At 29.3% G+C, this 18,607-nt stretch overlaps 1 protein-coding gene across 2 annotated transcripts; it reads left to right on the top strand.

Moving 5' to 3' along the window:
* Positions 1-1,911: 1,911 nt before the first annotated feature.
* Positions 1,912-18,027, top strand: LOC135929622 (tetratricopeptide repeat protein 27-like). Of its 2 annotated transcripts, none has more exons than XM_065466290.1 (13): positions 1,912-1,974; positions 2,022-2,190; positions 5,528-5,667; positions 5,876-6,118; positions 10,901-11,152; positions 12,094-12,216; positions 13,053-13,235; positions 13,589-13,771; positions 13,982-14,183; positions 15,546-15,778; positions 16,142-16,279; positions 16,526-16,639; positions 17,886-18,027. In XM_065466290.1, the coding sequence occupies exons 2-13, from the start codon at positions 2,175-2,177 to the stop codon at positions 17,964-17,966; spliced, it is 1,908 nt and encodes a 635-aa protein (XP_065322362.1). In that variant the 5' UTR covers positions 1,912-1,974; positions 2,022-2,174; the 3' UTR covers positions 17,967-18,027. The 2 variants fall into 2 exon arrangements, with proteins under 2 accessions (XP_065322362.1, XP_065322361.1); XM_065466289.1 differs by lacking the exons at positions 1,912-1,974; positions 2,022-2,190 and adding exons at positions 2,494-2,520; positions 5,036-5,396.
* Positions 18,028-18,607: the final 580 nt, after the last annotated feature.

Genomic DNA, 18,607 nt, shown 5'->3' with positions numbered 1-18,607 from the left:
AGGAAAAAAATGAGTTATTACCAAAACCTTACTTAAAATATACGTTTTCGTTACTTTTGAAAAAAAGGAACTCATTATAGTTACATTATGAAATAAGGAACGTTTTACTCGATATTCTAAAAAATGTAATGCACTGCTCGTTACTTGAAAAATATTAAATGTTGTATATAAATTTTCATTTTGTTTATTCATTTCCACATAGATAATTAAAATAAAAATATGCAAAAAAATAATATTTTATAGGAATAGATCTTTTTTTAAATAATTTTTCATAACAATTGATTATCATAACTTTGATCAGGTGAAAAAAATAAGCACATAGTACCCAATACAGCTTTCTCTCCAAACAAACAACTGGCACAGAGGATGTGGGAGTGAGGTGGGTATTTATATTTAAATAAATAAAATTTTTAAATTTTTGGAAAATCTATTAAAAATATAGAAAGAAGGATATCTTCATTTTCAAAAAAATCGTATACGAATTTATAACAAAATAAATTTTTTTTTCTTTACAAGTTCCTGTTAAACTGTTAAACTTTTAAAAAACGACTAACCCGATTTTTAGCCATAAAAATTTACTCAAACCTAAATGGTTTTCTTATGGATAGTAGAGGAGTTTAGCTTTAGGAATATTATCAAAATCTCGAGGAATTTAAAATTGGCTAACTATAGCCATTTAGCAATAATAATCACAGAATCAGATCTTCATTAACATTTTTTTAAAATATCTTTATCAGAATTTAAAATCTGATTCTTATTATTTACTTTTATATGCTAATTTAGATTTGAGCTGCAGGACATCGAGGTTAAAATATTTGAATTCGGGAAAAATCAAATTTTACAATTTGTAGGCTTAGCTGATAACTATCAAAATAAAGCTTAAAAAAACTGGTCAAGATATAAAATAAAAAAAAAAAACTTACTGAAAATCAATAAATCGAAAGAACCCGAAAATGAGGGAATTTACCAAAAAATAAGATCCTACAAACAATATAAGACTTACAATGATCAATATATAACTTTCTTAAACACAAAATTATCAGAACAGCAGTAATCGTACAAATTACATATATATTTTTCTTATCATAAAATTAATAAATTTTCAAAATTTAATAACAAAAATTGATCATCAAAGAATGGTATTTAATAAATTTACGCATAAAATTAATAATCAAAAAATGATTTTATATATATTAGTATAAAAAAATTAATGATCATTAAAAATCATTAAAAAAAACGATAAAAAAAAATGATAACTAAAAAAAAATCAGTTAAAATGGTTGAAATTTCAACTAAAAATAAAACAAATTGCAAATTACAAAAATAACCACTTCCTTATTTGAGTAAAAATGTTTCATACAGGGGACAGAGCAGAGTTAAATATTATCACCCGAAGAAATTTACTTCTTTTTCACCTGAAGAAAACTATTGACATATATTATTTAAAAAATAATATATCCTTTCTTTCTTTTATTTTAAAGAATATGAATTAACATACCTTGATCGATTCAACACAATTACAATAGCTTCACTGGAGAAAGGGGGGGGGGGGCCCAAAATTTGAAAATTTACAAAAAAACAAGGGACGAATTGATTACAAATTTCTTTGTTATTATACACTTTTTTATTTTCATACAACATTTTTTTAAACACACAATCAAAATTAATTTATCTTCATTTTAACTATTAAATAATTGATTTTATATTATTTTTTTTAAAGTGGTTATATATATTTCCTCGCTATTTGTAATAGTAACGAGTAACGTTTTATGTTATCGTTACTCAAAAAAACAGAAACTAGTTGCTCGTTACCTTCTGAAACAAGTTACGAATGACCTTCTATTTCCTTAAAAAGGTAAGCCGTGTAGCGAGACGTTAACATTACAGCAGTTCGGTTATAAAGTCACTAAATTTATTTTTTTTAAATGCTTGAATTGTTAACTTTATATGAAAGATCATTAAATTGTAAACATGGTACAGTATAAATAAAATAATATGTAATTAATTTATATGCACTTAAGATACTTCCTATAGCGATGATTCTCTCTTATATTTATATGAAATAAATAAAGTTATTAAACATCTCAGTATGTTTGAATTCCTTAGGTTTTCTGAAAAACACCAGGATTTATCCCTAATGATTATTAATGGTGTAAAAGAATATATATTCTTAGATGATGACTTACAAAGGTGTATATATCATTTTTATTATCACATTTGATATGAATTTATTAGTAAAAAGAAAAATATAATATATCTTGCAGTATCTTTGATGAATATATACATTCAAATTAATTGGTGGAAAATAAATTTAGGGGATGATTTAGATGGCTATATTATATCTACTAATGTTTTATATTTTAAATCACATATTTTCTAATGGCATTTCATAGATTGATAAATATTTTTCTGAAAAATGATGGAACCAATGTCATAGACACATTATATAAAAATTTAGTGCTACTATACATCTCAAAATTAGTATTTACAGACTTTCAGAATAAATTTTTGTCTATCCCAGTAATGATATCCATATTTAATTAACACATTTTTTTTTCATTATAGGATTAATAACTAATATTTCATATACTTTTATTTGAAAATTAATGATTAAGCTTAATTATATATAAAAATGTTTATAAGTTTAAATCAGGGTCAATAAATAAAACATTTTGGGATTGGAACTTAGGGAAAGTTATGGAACAAGTTTGGAATAGGATTACTATATTTCCACTACAGTTGAAGAATGTTCTAAAAATTAATGAAAATTTTTGATTTGCTACATTAATTTTACACATATAATTTTTTTAAATGGCTTATTCAGAAAATGTGCTTTCTTTCTTTAGTTCTAGTTAACTTCACATAATTTTATTAACATTTTTTTAGTATTAAATAAATTTTTTTTAAAAATCAAATTTAAAATATTTTAAAGTTATATTAATATTAAATAATCAAAGTTATGAGTTTTTATGGGGTAATTATAATTTGTATATGTATATATGGCATATACATATAAATGATGATCTTTAGAGAATGCCTAATAAATATTTTGATGATAATTGATCGATAATAAAATTTATATATTTCATATAGGAATAAAATTAAATATTTCCATCAGGAAAGTTTTCCAAAATGTGGAATGGAATGGATAATATTTTTTTTTAGCCTGAATGAAACAAGAATGCAAAAATTATTTGAATACTTATCATAGGCAAGATCTTTTAACTGACATTTTTTTAAATAGGTTTTATAAGAGAAATTATATATTTGTAATTTTATCACGATTAACCATCTTTAAAGACAAGAGAGAGTCATTGGACCTCTTTTTGTAAGTCTTTTCAAAGGAAATTGAATCTTCAGCTATAAGTCTGATAAGTGTGCCAAATTTTTTTCATTGAGACCTATCTAATATAGCCTAAATATAAGAATTTTAAAATTAGGTCTCCAAATTTTTCATAACACAAATGTAAAAAATATGCGAGAAATTTTAATTAGCCAAAGATGCTACAAAACCTCTTTTTTTATCTTAAAATAACAAAAATGCATATTGTTGATAGTTAGAAAATTTAAAAGCAATTCATTAGATGAAGATCAGTGACATTTCTTATAGCTAAATAGAATCTTCTAATCATTTTATCAGTATAACCATTATAAATGTATAAAGAAATCTGTCTGGAATCAGCTTGATCCTGAAAATTGGAACTTGAGAATTACTACATATATAAACGATATTTAAAATTTGAAAATTTACAAAGAAAAATAAAAATAGTAAGCAATTTGCAAGAAATTTACAAATATTGCTCATATTAATATTAAATTTCTTTGTTTAGCCTGACATGAGACCTGCATGCCTGCCCAGATTACACGGGCCGGCCAAATGGTACTTCTGCAGGTCTCTGAGCCTGACCTGGCCAAGAATCGAAATTTTAAAATTAGGCGCTCCCCAATCTAGTTTAGAATTTAACATTTTAAAAAATAGGTCCAGCCCCATCTAAGTACGACTTTGAACCAGATGGCAGGTCAATTTAGAGCTGTAATGGAAACTTAATAACCTTTGAAGTTATATATCTTCGAAACCATTTAGTAACACATTGATTCCAAATAGTTATTATGGGCCCAAATAATTTGCAAAATTGAAAGTTTAATTAATTTACCCATTTTTATATCTTCATATAAAAAAAAAAGCCCGAATTAAAGGTCTTCTAAAAACTAAAGAATACTAGAATTAGAGGGACGACAGATTCGTTACCATCCTCAGTATTCTAAGTAAGATTTAGTGTTGTTAAGCGACTCGTGGGGCGGTTTTTTTTTAAAAGGAACTAGCCAGAAAAAATGGACGCCTAGATCTTTGCAAACAACGAATTTTTTTTATTAAAATGCAATGGTGGGCCTTTTTTCTTCTAATTAATAAGATTGACGGAATCATGCCCCGGTCAATATATCGTACACAGTGGCGCACAACCTCTTTGATTAGTTTCTGGAAATCAGTTCCACTTGGGATCGAACCCAGATCAAAACTCGTAGTGGAATCTCCCCAATCACCCACCGGCTAAGCTGGGAGACGTTATTCGAGAACAACGATCTCATCTTGTACAACTCTTGAGTATACGTGAGAAAACGAAAATGGCTTAAACACACGGGTGGGATCTGGCAGACTCCACTTTCAAATTGTTACGTTCTTTTAAATGCATAGCTAATAAAATAAAAGCCGAACCTAAAATTAACGAAATTTTTGAATATTCTAACATAAATTTTATGAAAACTTGCTTAAGATCTGAGATAATAATAGAAGAAGAAGAAAAAACAGTTCCAATTAGTATAAATAGTATAAACTTTAACACACCTAAGGATTTTATAGATATCACTAGAATACTGATAACTTGAGTTCATATTTTTTTTGCTTAAATTATCGGAGTGTAATAGAAGTATTTCATCTGAAAATGGTAAATATAAATTATAATGTTTTAAAAAAATAAATAATTACTTTTTTTTGGTTTCTCATGAACAATTAGTTTACTGATGATATTTATAACAGGGCTTTCGATTTTGGTAGCTAAGATTTTTGTTACTGTACCAGAGTTCTCTCGTAGATGAAAGAAGCCAAGATCTCAAACCTGTATTCGAAGGCATCTTGGAAGATATTAGTCTTCAAAATGGCTGGGATTCGCTCACCGCCGATAACGCAATTATGTCGCCGCTCGGTGGGGATAATTTTGAAAGCGAAAGCGATTTGAATGCCGATCACTGAAATGGTGACCGTAACATTGATTGTTTAGCGCTCTTCTTGATAGAAGCTCATTGTATGAGTTGCTTGATCGGAGATATCAATCTTTCCCAAAACATCATTAATAGGCTAAGATCGTTGACCAAGCATTTATTTGACCCTATCTTGATGGGTGAGTATGTCAAAAATGTATAATAATAAAGAAAAGAGTGTTGAGGGGTGGGGGGTAAAGTAAAAACAAAACGTCAATCATAAGTTATTATGCTATTGCCCAATAGAAATGCTTTTTTTTATTCGCTTTAGGCGCGTTGGGTAAAAGGACAAAGTTTCAAAAGCACGACATTGCCCAATTGTTATTGCGCGTCAAAAGAAAGGGTACCCTTGACTCGCACAAATATTTCGACTCCGATACGGAAGATTCCAATAACAAAATGTTACCTAAAGTACGTAAATAGGATGGTGGTAACCCTGATTGTAAGTTATATCGAGTCATTGGCGGAAAAAATGAAGCTCCGCTTGTAGGTCACGTGAGCAAGTTTTCATTTTATTTTCCCTCGAGAATTGAAATAGAATGTGATGCGCGTACACGAAGCATTCGAAAATTTGAATGATTTATATAAATAATGATATTTCGATTTTTTTTTTCTCCAGGATATTTTTCTCGACGATGATACGTTACTAGATAAGATAGCCTATTCAGCAACCGGCGCTCATCCGGAACCCAACCCTAACCTGGATCAGAGTCCCGAGAATGCGGGGAACGATTTGATCGATTCGAGTATCCTAGTCATAACTAATATGGAAAGATTAATTTTACTCGCCACCGTCAGGCACATAAATTTGCTTTACCCCAACGACCCTTTACTGTTTGAACAAATTCAACCCTATTTGGATGTAAAAAAATATTATTATTGTCAAAGTTAGGTTGAATTTATTCGGGAACTTAGAACCGTTGTCAAATAAAGAAAGGTTAATTAGACTGAATGTGTCCATAGAACATAATGTTTCGGCCAACAAATGTAGTGGTTGAGAGAATTTAGAGAATAAAATAAATAGTGTAAATAAATTAACTACTAATACTTTATTAATTAATATAAATACTAATTACATAATCATAACTAAAATAAGAAATTAAAATAATAAAAAAAAATTGAAATTAAAAGATTAAAAATTTAAGTTCGTAAAATCATGATCCTTCTTTTTAAGTAAAATATTCCCGATTTTATATACTTTCTTTGCCTATTCATTTACATCGTTTTTATTCAAAAAATCTAATAATTCGTTACGTTTTTCTGTAACAATCGATTTGAATATAACTTCTTTTTCCTCTATTTTATTTCAAAGTAACTTACATATTACAACAATTATTACAAAGATGACCTTCAGCCGAAATAAGTTATCACATTTAGCCCCAGGATTTGTGACACTCTTACCCCGGTCTAGAAACTATAGCCGGGTCATTCCATGTCAAATCAATCACTTTACAACCCGACCATCTCAGATTTTGTTAAAATTTGGTTATTTAAGTTACTAAAGTATTGTAAGTGACGAATCCAAAATATTAGACTCTTAACTCTATTAGAACCGGAGATATAGGGCTTCAAAGTGGCTCAGCTTGGTCATTTTTTGAAAAAAATGAATTTTTAAAATTGGGATAACTTTTATACTAGATGCACTATGTATATCTATTATGGCTCATTTTATAACCCTAAGTAAACTCTTGAACGTATGTTAAATAAAATTAATTTTTAGTTTATATATTTTTCTTAAATTGCGGTTAAAAATTTGTGATTAATTTTTTAAAATGTTAGACTAAAAATTTTTTTCCAAATTTCAGACAATTTGTAAAGATTACCAAGAACTGTTCATATAAAAAATTTCAGAGTGGGCCCAAAAATATTAATTAGAAAAAATCTCATTTTTGAAAAATCCGCTAGATGGCGTAAGTAATTTAAAATATTAATTTTAACAATATAAGTCAAATTTTTTTTATTCCATAATAAAATATATATCGAATAATTAATAATAGTAAGCTTAAAATAATTTTAATTAAATTATCGATTTTTCGAAAAAATTTTTCAATAATTTATCGTCTGTTATTTTTCCTAAAATTTATAATTTTTAAAATTAATTAATTTATTAATATTTTATTAAAATGTTTTGTACAAATCCATTAAATCTGCCAAATCATTATTCCAAAAAAGGACTTCGTAAAGTCAGTATTTGGATGACAATGTATTATAAAATTAACAAAGGAGATTATATTTGTCCTAAATGTCGCAAATCTTTATATAAAAAGAAGAAAGATGTTTCAATTTTAGAGGATAGTAACATAGCTACAACCTCAAATAATTTCCTAAACTCCATCCATATAGAAAATAATTATCCAAATAATAATGATAATGCGCAAATCCCTACAATTTTTTTAGAATCTTTAAATTCTACTTTAGATCAAATGTGGCATTCACCAATAAAAAAAAAGAGACTAAGAGAGAAAGGATATCCCAAGAAAAAACTTGGCAGAATTTCAACCGCGATTGCCAAAATTCTTCAACCCAAAACGAATACAAATGGTAGCGAAGATTTAATAACTCATATGAAAAATAATTATCCATTATTGTTGATCCGTAATTCAAAATTTATTCTTGGTCAAAAGGGTATTCTTTCAACCCCCAATCCGAAAGCAGGTAAAACCATAAATCAGGGCACAGTTGACACTGTAAAAAGTTTCTATTTAAATGACGAATATAGTAGATTATTACCCGGAAAAAAAGATTGCGTTTCTATAATTGAAAATGATGAAAGGATTAACGTTCAAAAAAGGTTAATTCTTAATAATTTAAAAGAAATCTATATAAATTTCAAAACTATCTACCCTTCTCTTAAAATCGGATTTTCAAAATTCGCCTCATTGCGCCCTAAAAATTGCATAATGCCAGGTTCAAGTGGCACTCACTCGGTTTGTGTCTGCCTAATCCATCAGAATGTTAAGTTGCTAATAATAGGTAGCAATTTAGCAACTTTAACAAAAAATAGGGATTTTGAGATAAAGACTTACAAAGACATAATTCCAAAAATCTCCCCTACCAGCCTGTTATTTTGGCGAATGTCATGAATGTCCGGGGGACCAAGAATTAAGGGCTAAATTAGAAAATTTATTAATTGCACATGATATATACAGGATAACGTTCAAGCAATGGATATCTGTAGATAGAACCAGTCTAGAAACCCTAACGCAAACAGCTGACGAATTTCTTAATTACTTATTTGAAAAAATATTTATTTTGATTCGCCATGCTTTTATTACTGAACAACAAAACAGATTCCATCAGAATCTTAAAAATAATTTAGAGCATAATCATTATTTGATTATCTGTGATTTTTCTGAAAATTACTCATTTATACTTCAAGATGAAGTCCAAAGTTATCACTGGGCCACTTCCCAGGTTACTCTACATCCATTTGGTATATATTATAAAGTAAATAATGTATTAAATCATATAAGTTATGTGGCCATATCTGAATCGCTGGAACATAACACTTGTTTATTTTATTTATTCCAAAAAAAATTGATAAATTTACTAAAAAATTACTTTTTATCCGATCCAAAATACATTTTTTATTATTCCGATGGGTCCGCGGCTCAATATAAAAATAGAAAAAATTTTATAAATTTGTGTTATCATCAAGTAGACTTCGCCATCCCAGCAGAATGGCATTTTTTTCTACTGCCCATGGGAAAAATGTTTGCGATGGAATAGGGGGAACCGTTAAACGCTTGGCTGCGCGGGCCAGTTTACAACGTCCTTATGATAATCAAATAAAATCTCCCTATGAATTCTTTAAATTTGTTGAGGAAAATATATAAAATATTTATTTTTCCTATACAACCCATAAAGAATACCAAGATGAGCAAGAATTTTTAGCGGAACGATTTGCAAGAGCTCTTTCAATTCCTGGTACTCAAAAAATTCATGCAGTCTATCCTGTTAATTTATCACAAATAAATACAAAAAAATATTCCAGTGCTATTGAAGCGAAATTAGAAAAAATACAAAATATAATAAGCGAAATATCAACTAAAGATATTAAAGGGTATGTTACATGTTTATATGATAATGAATGGTGGGTAGCATACATTCAAGATATTATTAGCAATGCTGAAATAAAGGTAATTTTTTTACATCCAAAAGGACCTTCTCAATCCTTTAATTATCCATCAATACCAGATATTCTAATTATTCCGATATATGATATTCTCACAATTGTCAACCCCTTGACAGCCACCGGAAGAACATACACTTTAACTAATGATGAATCTAACTTGGCAATATATAAATTAAATTTAAAGAAATTTAATTAAAATTATTTTAAGGTTACTATTATTAATTATTCGATATATAGTTTATTATGGAATAAAAAAAATTTGACTTATATTGTTAAAATTAATATTTTAAATTACTTACGCCATCTAGCGGATTTTTTAAAAATGAGATTTTCTCTAATTAATTTTTTTAGGCCCACTCTGAAATTTTTTATATGAACAGTTCTTGGTAATCTTTACAAAATATCTGAAATTTGGAAAAAAAATTTTAGTCTAACATTTTAAAAAATTAATCACAAATTTTTAACTGCAATTTAAAAAAAATATATAAACTAAAAATTAATTTTATTTAACATACGTTCAAGAGTTTACTTAGGGCTATAAAATGAGCCATAATAGATTTACATAGTGCATCTAGTATAAAAGTTATCCCAATTTTAAAAATTCATTTTTTTCAAAAAATGACCAAGCTGAGCCACTTTGAAGCCTTATATCTCCGGTTCTAATAGAGTTAAGAGTCTAATATTTTGGATTCGTCACTTACAATACTTTACTAACTTAAATACCAAATTTTAACAAAATCTGAGATGGTCGGGTTGTAAAGTGATTGATTTGACATGGAATGACCCAGCCCGACCCTTCTTTAGGTCCGGTCAAATTCTAATTCTAATATATCTTTGTTATCTTTTTTCCTTCCTTGCGATTACTCATCTTATCTTTCCTTCTCCTTTATTTAGTTTTTAAAATTTAAAGTCAAAATTTTACAAGTTAGGCTAGAGCCAAGTCGGCCCCGGTCAGAAATCATTCATGTCGGAGTTCGGTCTTGAATACCGGTCCGAGCTCTGACTTGAAAGAAATATTTTAAAAGCAAGACTAATGATTAGAGTTTCTCCAGGATTACTAAGCTGTTAATGATTTTAAAATTTATTTAACTTGATAAAAATTAGATATACATTTCACTTATATTTTTCACATAGTGCTAAATCAGGTTTGGGCCTGAAAAAAAAGTAAAATTCAGGGGGGTGGCGTGGGCGGGTTAGAATTTGAATTTGTAGGACTCGAAATTTAATGGCGGATGATCTTTCTATCCACACGTTAAATATAATAAGCGTCGTTCAAAATCGTAATCGGTATTTTACTGCAAGAGCGTTTTAAGGTGCGATACTGCTGTGAAGATCAAATCCAAAATTCAATTATAGATACTTTCCCTGATTGCTATACTTGTTCAATAACGCTGGCCACTCTAAACGCCTCTTTTTTATTTTATTATTTTTTTCGACGAACTACTCGTCAAACTAGAATATTTTAATAAAAAAAATTAAATATATATATATATTTTTTTAAAAAAAAAGCTAATACTTGCCCCAACTCTTCAGTCTAAATCCCGTATAACATGGAGCATCAAATTTTCTACACTTTACCAACGGTGCCTGTGCGAAGTGGAAAACAAACGCAAGATCGAGAGTGCCTTGACTCAAGTGGAAGAATTAGTCGACAACTTAGAAGGTGACGGAAAAATTGATAAACATCCTATAATACCGAACGAAAATAGGATGAACATGTTTTACGCCTCAGGACCTCCGCCATCTTACTACAAATTGCAGGTACTTGGGTGCGGAGATATAGTTGAATTGTTTTTAGTTTGAATCATGACCCTCTGAAATATGAGCCCTTAAAATTTTTACGTAATCTTAGTTGATTGAGCAAACCCCTAGAAAAAATTTATTCATTTCGATTAGAGTTGTTAAACGACTCGGTTTGGACCGGTTTTTAAATACGGTTTAAACCGATATTTTAGCCGGCAAAAAATATTGCCTGAACCTCGAGATTTCGCTATCAGATGTCCCAAACCTTTGTATGCCATCTGTGGCCAAAATCTTCTGGGCTCGCATAATATTGTTCTGGTTATAATATTGAATTAGCCGTTTTTATTTCGAATAACTTCGGCGAGTAAAAAGTACGATTAAATATTTAGTTCATCCAAAATGACGGTTATTTTAAATAGAATGTTGATATATATTTTTTTAATTTGATGAATTTTAATTTGGATAGATGAATATAGAAAAAAAAGAGTTAGTCAGTCAGTGGTGTTGAAAATTTTATATATTCGTATATGTCAGCGTCGTGTTTACGAATTTGAAATCTTGAGATGTCATTTTAGTTGAAATTAAATATCGGATTTTATAACCGAAAATATATTTTATCACCTTTCGAATACCTACCTTATGAATTGAAGACAATTTAGCCGTTAACCTTTTGAGTCAATTAAAATTTATACGGAAAAATTTCAATTATAAATTGTAATTAAGTTTTTTAAAAGTTCGTGGAAAAATTTGTTTGAAATTCGTAGGGTAGGTGATTCCAAACAACGATGGAATTCATTTCCGGTAAAATCAGGTGATTTTTAAATTTAAAAAAAAGGCTCTCAAAAAATGATCTTAAAGTTGAAAAAATAACACATTGCCGAGAAAAAAGGACATTAACGCTAACATATATAAAGCTTGAAGATTTCCATATCAAAAATTATTATTTTTTGTTCAATAAGAAATTTTTAGCTCGTATACTCCTAAAATTGGGCTGCGTTAGTTCAGGCCTAGATATCTTCGAATCGTTGAATATGACAGCAGACAAGATCTCTTGCTACATGGCTCTGGGGAGAATGGACACGGTAAAATTGGAAAGAAACAAAAAAATTTTCATTCTTTATTTAGTTTCCCCCCAATTTTCATTAGCGCATGGTCAAAGACTTATTAGAAGCTAAAAGTTTATCCGGCCCGGATTTGAACAAATTTTCAAACCCGGCCCGGCCGGGTATTTTAATTTAAAGCCTATCACACGCTCCATTTTACAATTTTCCCAACGGATTAATAGATGTAAATTGTAAAATTAATTTCGAATTAAATTTGGTTCAACTCGGATTTTTTTGATTTATTCGAAATTTTTAAGCCTGGAAAACGTATTTTAAAAATCATTTCTATTTTAGGGGCGGAAGGGGGGGCGGCGATGCGGGTCTCAGATTTTCGTCAAATTTTGGTTAGAGTAAAAGTTCTTCTTTTAACCCATCCCCCGCATATAAAAACTTAAGGTCAAAGTCATATGATAATACCTAGACTGACGATGCATTCATTAGCAGTATACGTCAACGAAAAACAGCTGGGAACGCCATTTTTGTTACCCATATCATTGTTAAAAATTTTAAAACGAAAGGGCCACTTTGTTCCTACGTCTGACGCATTCTTTGTTAAAAAATCGCCTGATCATCGAGATCATAAGGAAAGCGAGTTATCGATTTAATGGTAGTTTTTAAAATGAGAATAATTACTATATGGGTGACCAAAATGGCGGGTCCAGCTGATTTTGCATTCAACGACGCCTTTCAAGTGCATTATCAGGTCTCTAGGTATTGTTATGTGTCATTGATGAAGGTAGACTAAGATTTTATGGTCATTTTTCAAAGTTAAAAAAATAGGATTTTTATTTACAAACTTAAATTTTTTTTTGTAGGCCGAAAAAACTATCCTAGATTGGATCCTGAAAAGAAATGCCGATGCGTCGAACATCGAAAATGGCAGTTTTTACAAGCTTATGGAGGATATCAAGGATCCCAACAAGAAACTGTGGAAGAAAACCCGACTCGATTTCTGTCAAAGCGACATAAAATTTTATAACCGGGATAACCAAAAAAATGTGCTATTTTTAAATAACATTTTTTTTTTCTTGTTTACGTTTGCATATTAAAAGGAAAAAGGTTTTTGAATAGAGCGAAACTTAAAAATAAGTATCGCTTATTAAGATCCCGATCGGTTATGACGATTTATTTATCAGGTCCGCCAAACCCGACCCAACTCTCGAAACCCACCGGGAAAATTTACGAGTCTCCGGTATCAAAGGCGTAATAGAATGACAAGAGTTAATAGAAAATTTTTTATAATTCGAAAGATTAATAAATTAGGTACAGAAAAATCATTCCTTATAAAAATTATGATAATCATTTTCTCAAATTATTGACTGTTTTTTGAAACTTTTGTTCGCTAATAAAGTTGCTCAAGGCGAATAACGACAAGGAATCGAAAGACGTGATAGGTGACGCTGATAATCGAGCTTTCGCCAATTGTTTTAAAAGGAGTCTCATCTTAGAGCCCGACAATTTTAAAGCATGGAACAATTTGGCCTCACTGCAAATAAAATCCGAGAATTTTGTCGGCACATGCGCTACCCTAAAAGTTAGAAAATAACAGATAAAGGACAGCTTATCGTTATTTTAAATATTCTTGATTGATGTATTGATAATGACTTGACATTCTCCTCATATTTTGTAAAATTTTTAATCCAAATGTACTTGAATTCGTATTTGCTTTTACCCTTCCTTTCTTTAATATATATTTTCAACAAGCTCACATTTATTTTTGGTGTGCGTGTGTTAATATATATAGGAATCCTTGAAATACAATTATCACCGTTCTTGGCAAATATGGGAGAACTTACTCTACGTGGCCACCAGGCGTTTAGATTGCGAAGAAATGATATGGTGTTTGAATAGCCTGCTAGATATTTTATGGGGTCACGAGGGTGTAGCTGATAATAACGGTAGTGTGGAAGAGTTCGTATTTGACGTCAACAAGGCTTTTGACAATGGTAAAATTGAATTGAATTAATATGTTGTAGTGGGGGGGGGGCTGAGTATTAAATTAAGAGTATTTGAATTCTTTGCATAGTGATGAGCGATAATAGAGCTTACAATGTTAGATCTTATCAATGAAATCACAATATTTTTTTTTAAACAAAAGGATTTCAATTTTTCGATTTTCAAATATCCCCTCAAAAACTTTGAAGATTTTTTTTTTGTTTGAATAAAAAAAATGTTAATTTTATTTTTTGCCGTAGCGACAAGACACGGGTTATCAAATAAGAATTTTAAGGAATTGTATATAAAATAATTTGCTAGTGTCGCTAAACTATCTATCTTTAGTCAACTATAAAACAGCGTGACCCATATCTTTATCCAGAAATATTCTAATCAATATTCAAGTTGAGACTCAGCTTAGAAGCTAAATTCTATTTTTTTTAGGGTCTAAGAGCTTTACTAAAGCACAATAGAGATAGTAGGTAATTTGACAATACTAATAATTTGAATTAACTTTTAATTTTATATAACACTTAAATTTTTTAAAATTAATTTAAATATAATTATCCCAAAGAATAGCGAATTACAAAAAATTAAATAAATTTTTATTTTTTAAACACCAAATAAAACAAAACTTTAATAATTAAATAATTACATTTTTAATATTACTATTTATGTTAATTTTGACCAATTAAAATTTGCGTACTAAAAAAAATCCCTCAATTATCATTATAATCAATTTACATTTTTTACATAATTTTAAACGACAAATCATGATCATGACATCGATTCAAAAGGTAGTTAGTTAATAAAAGAATATTAATCTAAAATATCTAACCGATTATCGGGTCGGTTAAAAACTTTAGATCGGCACCACTTTAAATTGAACTAACGGAATTGTCTGATCCGCCCAACTCGGACTTAGGTCAGTTGGAGCTGGATAAACATTTTCAATCGGACACGGTCCTCAGTTAAAATTCTAATTTTTTTACTTCTATAGAAATTCTTCACACAAATAACACCAATTTTTAAAATATTGTTCTCTTGGCACTTCAAAATTATTTTTTTTTTCGGCCCAATATTCTCAAATTCTCCCCCCCCCCCCCACCGATCTGATTCTAAACTAAAATAATATTTTGTCTGACTTTTTTTTTGAAAAAGTAAATCGGAATCAGGCCTTATCTTGAAAAATAGTTCAGGCACAAAAATCTGATTATCTATTCTATATATTTATGCTTACTGTTAGTCCTGGGAGATTTTATGCGCCGATAATTTCAACCGAATTCATTTAAAGAGGAGTATAAATATTTCCCATTCTTGAAAAATTTAGAATTTTCGGGCCTTAATAACCTTGCAATTATTTTTATTATAAGATGGTTCGCCAACATCTTACAACAGATTCAAAGGTCAAAGTTTAACCGTCTTGAGATTATTTCCTCGAACTTTACATATTCTAGTCAAGGAATTAGCTATGTCAACCTATAGCAATAAAGAGCGTAACTCCCCTGATGATGGTGGTTCCTCCTTAATTAAACCTGCATGTATCGCTCAATTCCAATCTATGAAACGCAAATTAAAGACTCTGTTCGAACGGGAAACCAATAAGGTTTGTCATAGTTGTGAATGATATAAAATTAACACAAAAGTGAATTCGGTTACTAAAAGTGAGTTATGCATATCACAGACCTACATGGGCCGAAATTTTTATATTCATATGCGGCCCAGGCCCATGAGCTTGCAGTCTAAAAAAAATACATATATTTGGCCCAGCCAGCCAATTGTAATTGAAACCTGCCCCATAGTTCATTTTCTTTTTTGGCCCATAACAGGGCTTTGAGTCATTAGAGGGCTATCAAATAATTATTAGCACTTCACTTCTAAAGGGTAAGAATTATATGAAACTTTAAAAATGTGCATCATAATTAAACTCGCAGATTTTTCTTTATTAATCCTCATTTTGAAATGACAGCTTTCTGACAACCCCAAAATATGGTATTTATACGGACTTTTGAACGGACTTTTGAACGGACTTTTGATGCTCACCTTCAATAAATTTGGGAACGATGGATATGAATCACCACCCGAGGACCTGTCAGAAAAATATCAAGTTTAACATAATTTGTTTTGCGCGTATATTAATTATTAAACAGTACTGGGGATTTTTTCTTGCGCCGTCACGCTTGATCATATGTTTTAGGATTTTGATATAAACACACGCGTAGATTAATATTTTAGGCTTGCTCGAAAATTCCCTTCTCCTCCGCTAAGCTACCTATGTTTTCCCCTCTAAAAATTTAGATTTATTAAAATATTACGATCTTTTTCAAATCTCTCCTTTTTTAACACCTTTTAGGCTGCCGAATATATCAAAGAAACTTTCAGAAATCATATCGCTAAAACCCAAGACGCTTCGAGAACAAATATTTATACAACGAAACCTTTAATTGCCTCGACGTATGGATACAGAGTAAGCCGTATTTATAATCTTGTACTTTTTACCCCTAGGTCCAAAAAAGGTTTATAGCTACAAAAAAAAGTAAATGTAAAATAACTTAAGGACTTATAAACTCTTAACATATAATTATCACTAAAATATGAAAATAATTAGAAATTATTAATAGTTTCTTTAGACATTTACAATAATGAGACCCAAAATGGTTCTCAAAAAGGAGATATCAAATCTACCGAGATATTCTACATATTGACTTCCGCCAATATTCTAACTAACTACACGATTCAACTAATTAAATTTACAATTATTATGAGATTTGTTTTGATAATATTATGTATTGTTGTTTTATAGATTAAAAAATACATATAATTAAACCACATTATTTACCACAATAAAATAATGGCTGATTTTAATTTATATTTTTAATTTGCAAAAATAAATTGAAATGGTCATTTAATTCTTCCATGATCGTCCAATCAGTCTTTGTGTGAGTTTAGTTGCAAGATATTTTTTTGGATGGGTTAGGCTACACCCTAATATCAGATTTTGAATCGCTATTTTAAAATAAATTACAGGGAATTAATAGGGCACCAATATATAGAAGGCGGTTATGGATAAGCAGCGTCTACATGAGCGGGAGGGGTAGGAACAGTTTGCATCCTATTTTTTCGAGGGGGTAGGCTGCTTTAATGGGGGTAATATTTTTTTTTTTGGGGGGGGGGTTTATATATTTAATTTTGAGATGAAATAGGACAAAATTTATTGCTGTAAAAATTAATACTTTTATTATAGAATTATTATAATACAATTCATCGAACAAATCTATATATTGCAAACAATCATACACATTGTTTTCCAAATAAAACTTTATGCTATCCTTTGTAATGTAATTTAAAAGGTTTGGATATTTTAGCAAGCTCATAATGCCATAATAATTAATTCATTGTAAATAATGTAGGTTTTAATTGAATTTATTATCTAAAAAATAAATTCTTTATATTCATAAAATATCGATAGTTGGTAGTAGAGATAGATTAATTTAAGTTATCCTTTATTAATTCTCTGAAAAGTGTATCATAAAATTAAAAAGGTGAAAATAATAATAGAGAGACGGCGGGAATTTTTAGGGGAGTAGGCACAGGTTTTAGAAGGGGCTTTGCCAGTGAAAATCCTGTCATGTAGACGCTGTGGATAAGATTGTGTGAAAAAATAATTTGTTGGATGATTATATTTATCAATTAAATATTTTATTATAATACAGAGGACGGATAATTTTGGATTCACAGATGCTCAAACTACAAAATATGCGCAATCTAGAGAAGGAATTGCTAAATATAAATGATATAATCGATAAAAATACAAAAAATATACGATATTAATAAAATAAAATAAAATATTTTTTTTTACTGTGCTTTCTACTACTTTATTTTTGATATTATAAAATAATGCAATTTTCACTAGCAAACTTCTATTTAATTAATTAAAGGGTTTTTAATTTATTATTTTTGCTTATTCTCACATGTATGACTATTTTGCCATTTATTAAGACAGTAATATTACATTACTCCTAATGCATTAGGATACATCTTCCTTTTTAGATTAAAAAAATAGATATTGAATGCTTTTTTAACTCTGTTTTCACAAAATAAATGTACATCAATATTAATCCATTAATAGTTTGGAGTAATATACCAAAACAACTTGATCAAGTTTGTATGTAACTTTTAAAGGTTGGTTCCTCGTTAATGAAATCAGGTTGATAACTGATCAATTTTTTTTCTAACTAAATGGAATTTGATCATAGGTGCTTTGTTTCTGCATGTTGGCTTTCATAGTGAGTTAGTTCCACCGATGGGGAAAGTGGGGGATCATCTATTCTCATGAGGATTTGATAATGGTTGACTATATATATTTTTTATTAAGTGTCATTGTATTTGTGTTTATAATATGAATAAAGATAATGGATGTGATTGTATGAGTCTG

Source organism: Gordionus sp. m RMFG-2023, chromosome 5 (assembly GCF_954871325.1).
Source record: "Gordionus sp. m RMFG-2023 chromosome 5, tfGorSpeb1-WG-v2, whole genome shotgun sequence".
Taxonomy (NCBI): Eukaryota; Metazoa; Nematomorpha; class Gordioida; order Chordodea; family Parachordodidae; genus Gordionus; species Gordionus sp. m RMFG-2023.
The sequence above is the reverse complement of the archived record's forward strand: the minus strand, read 5'-3'. Positions and strand labels throughout refer to the sequence as shown.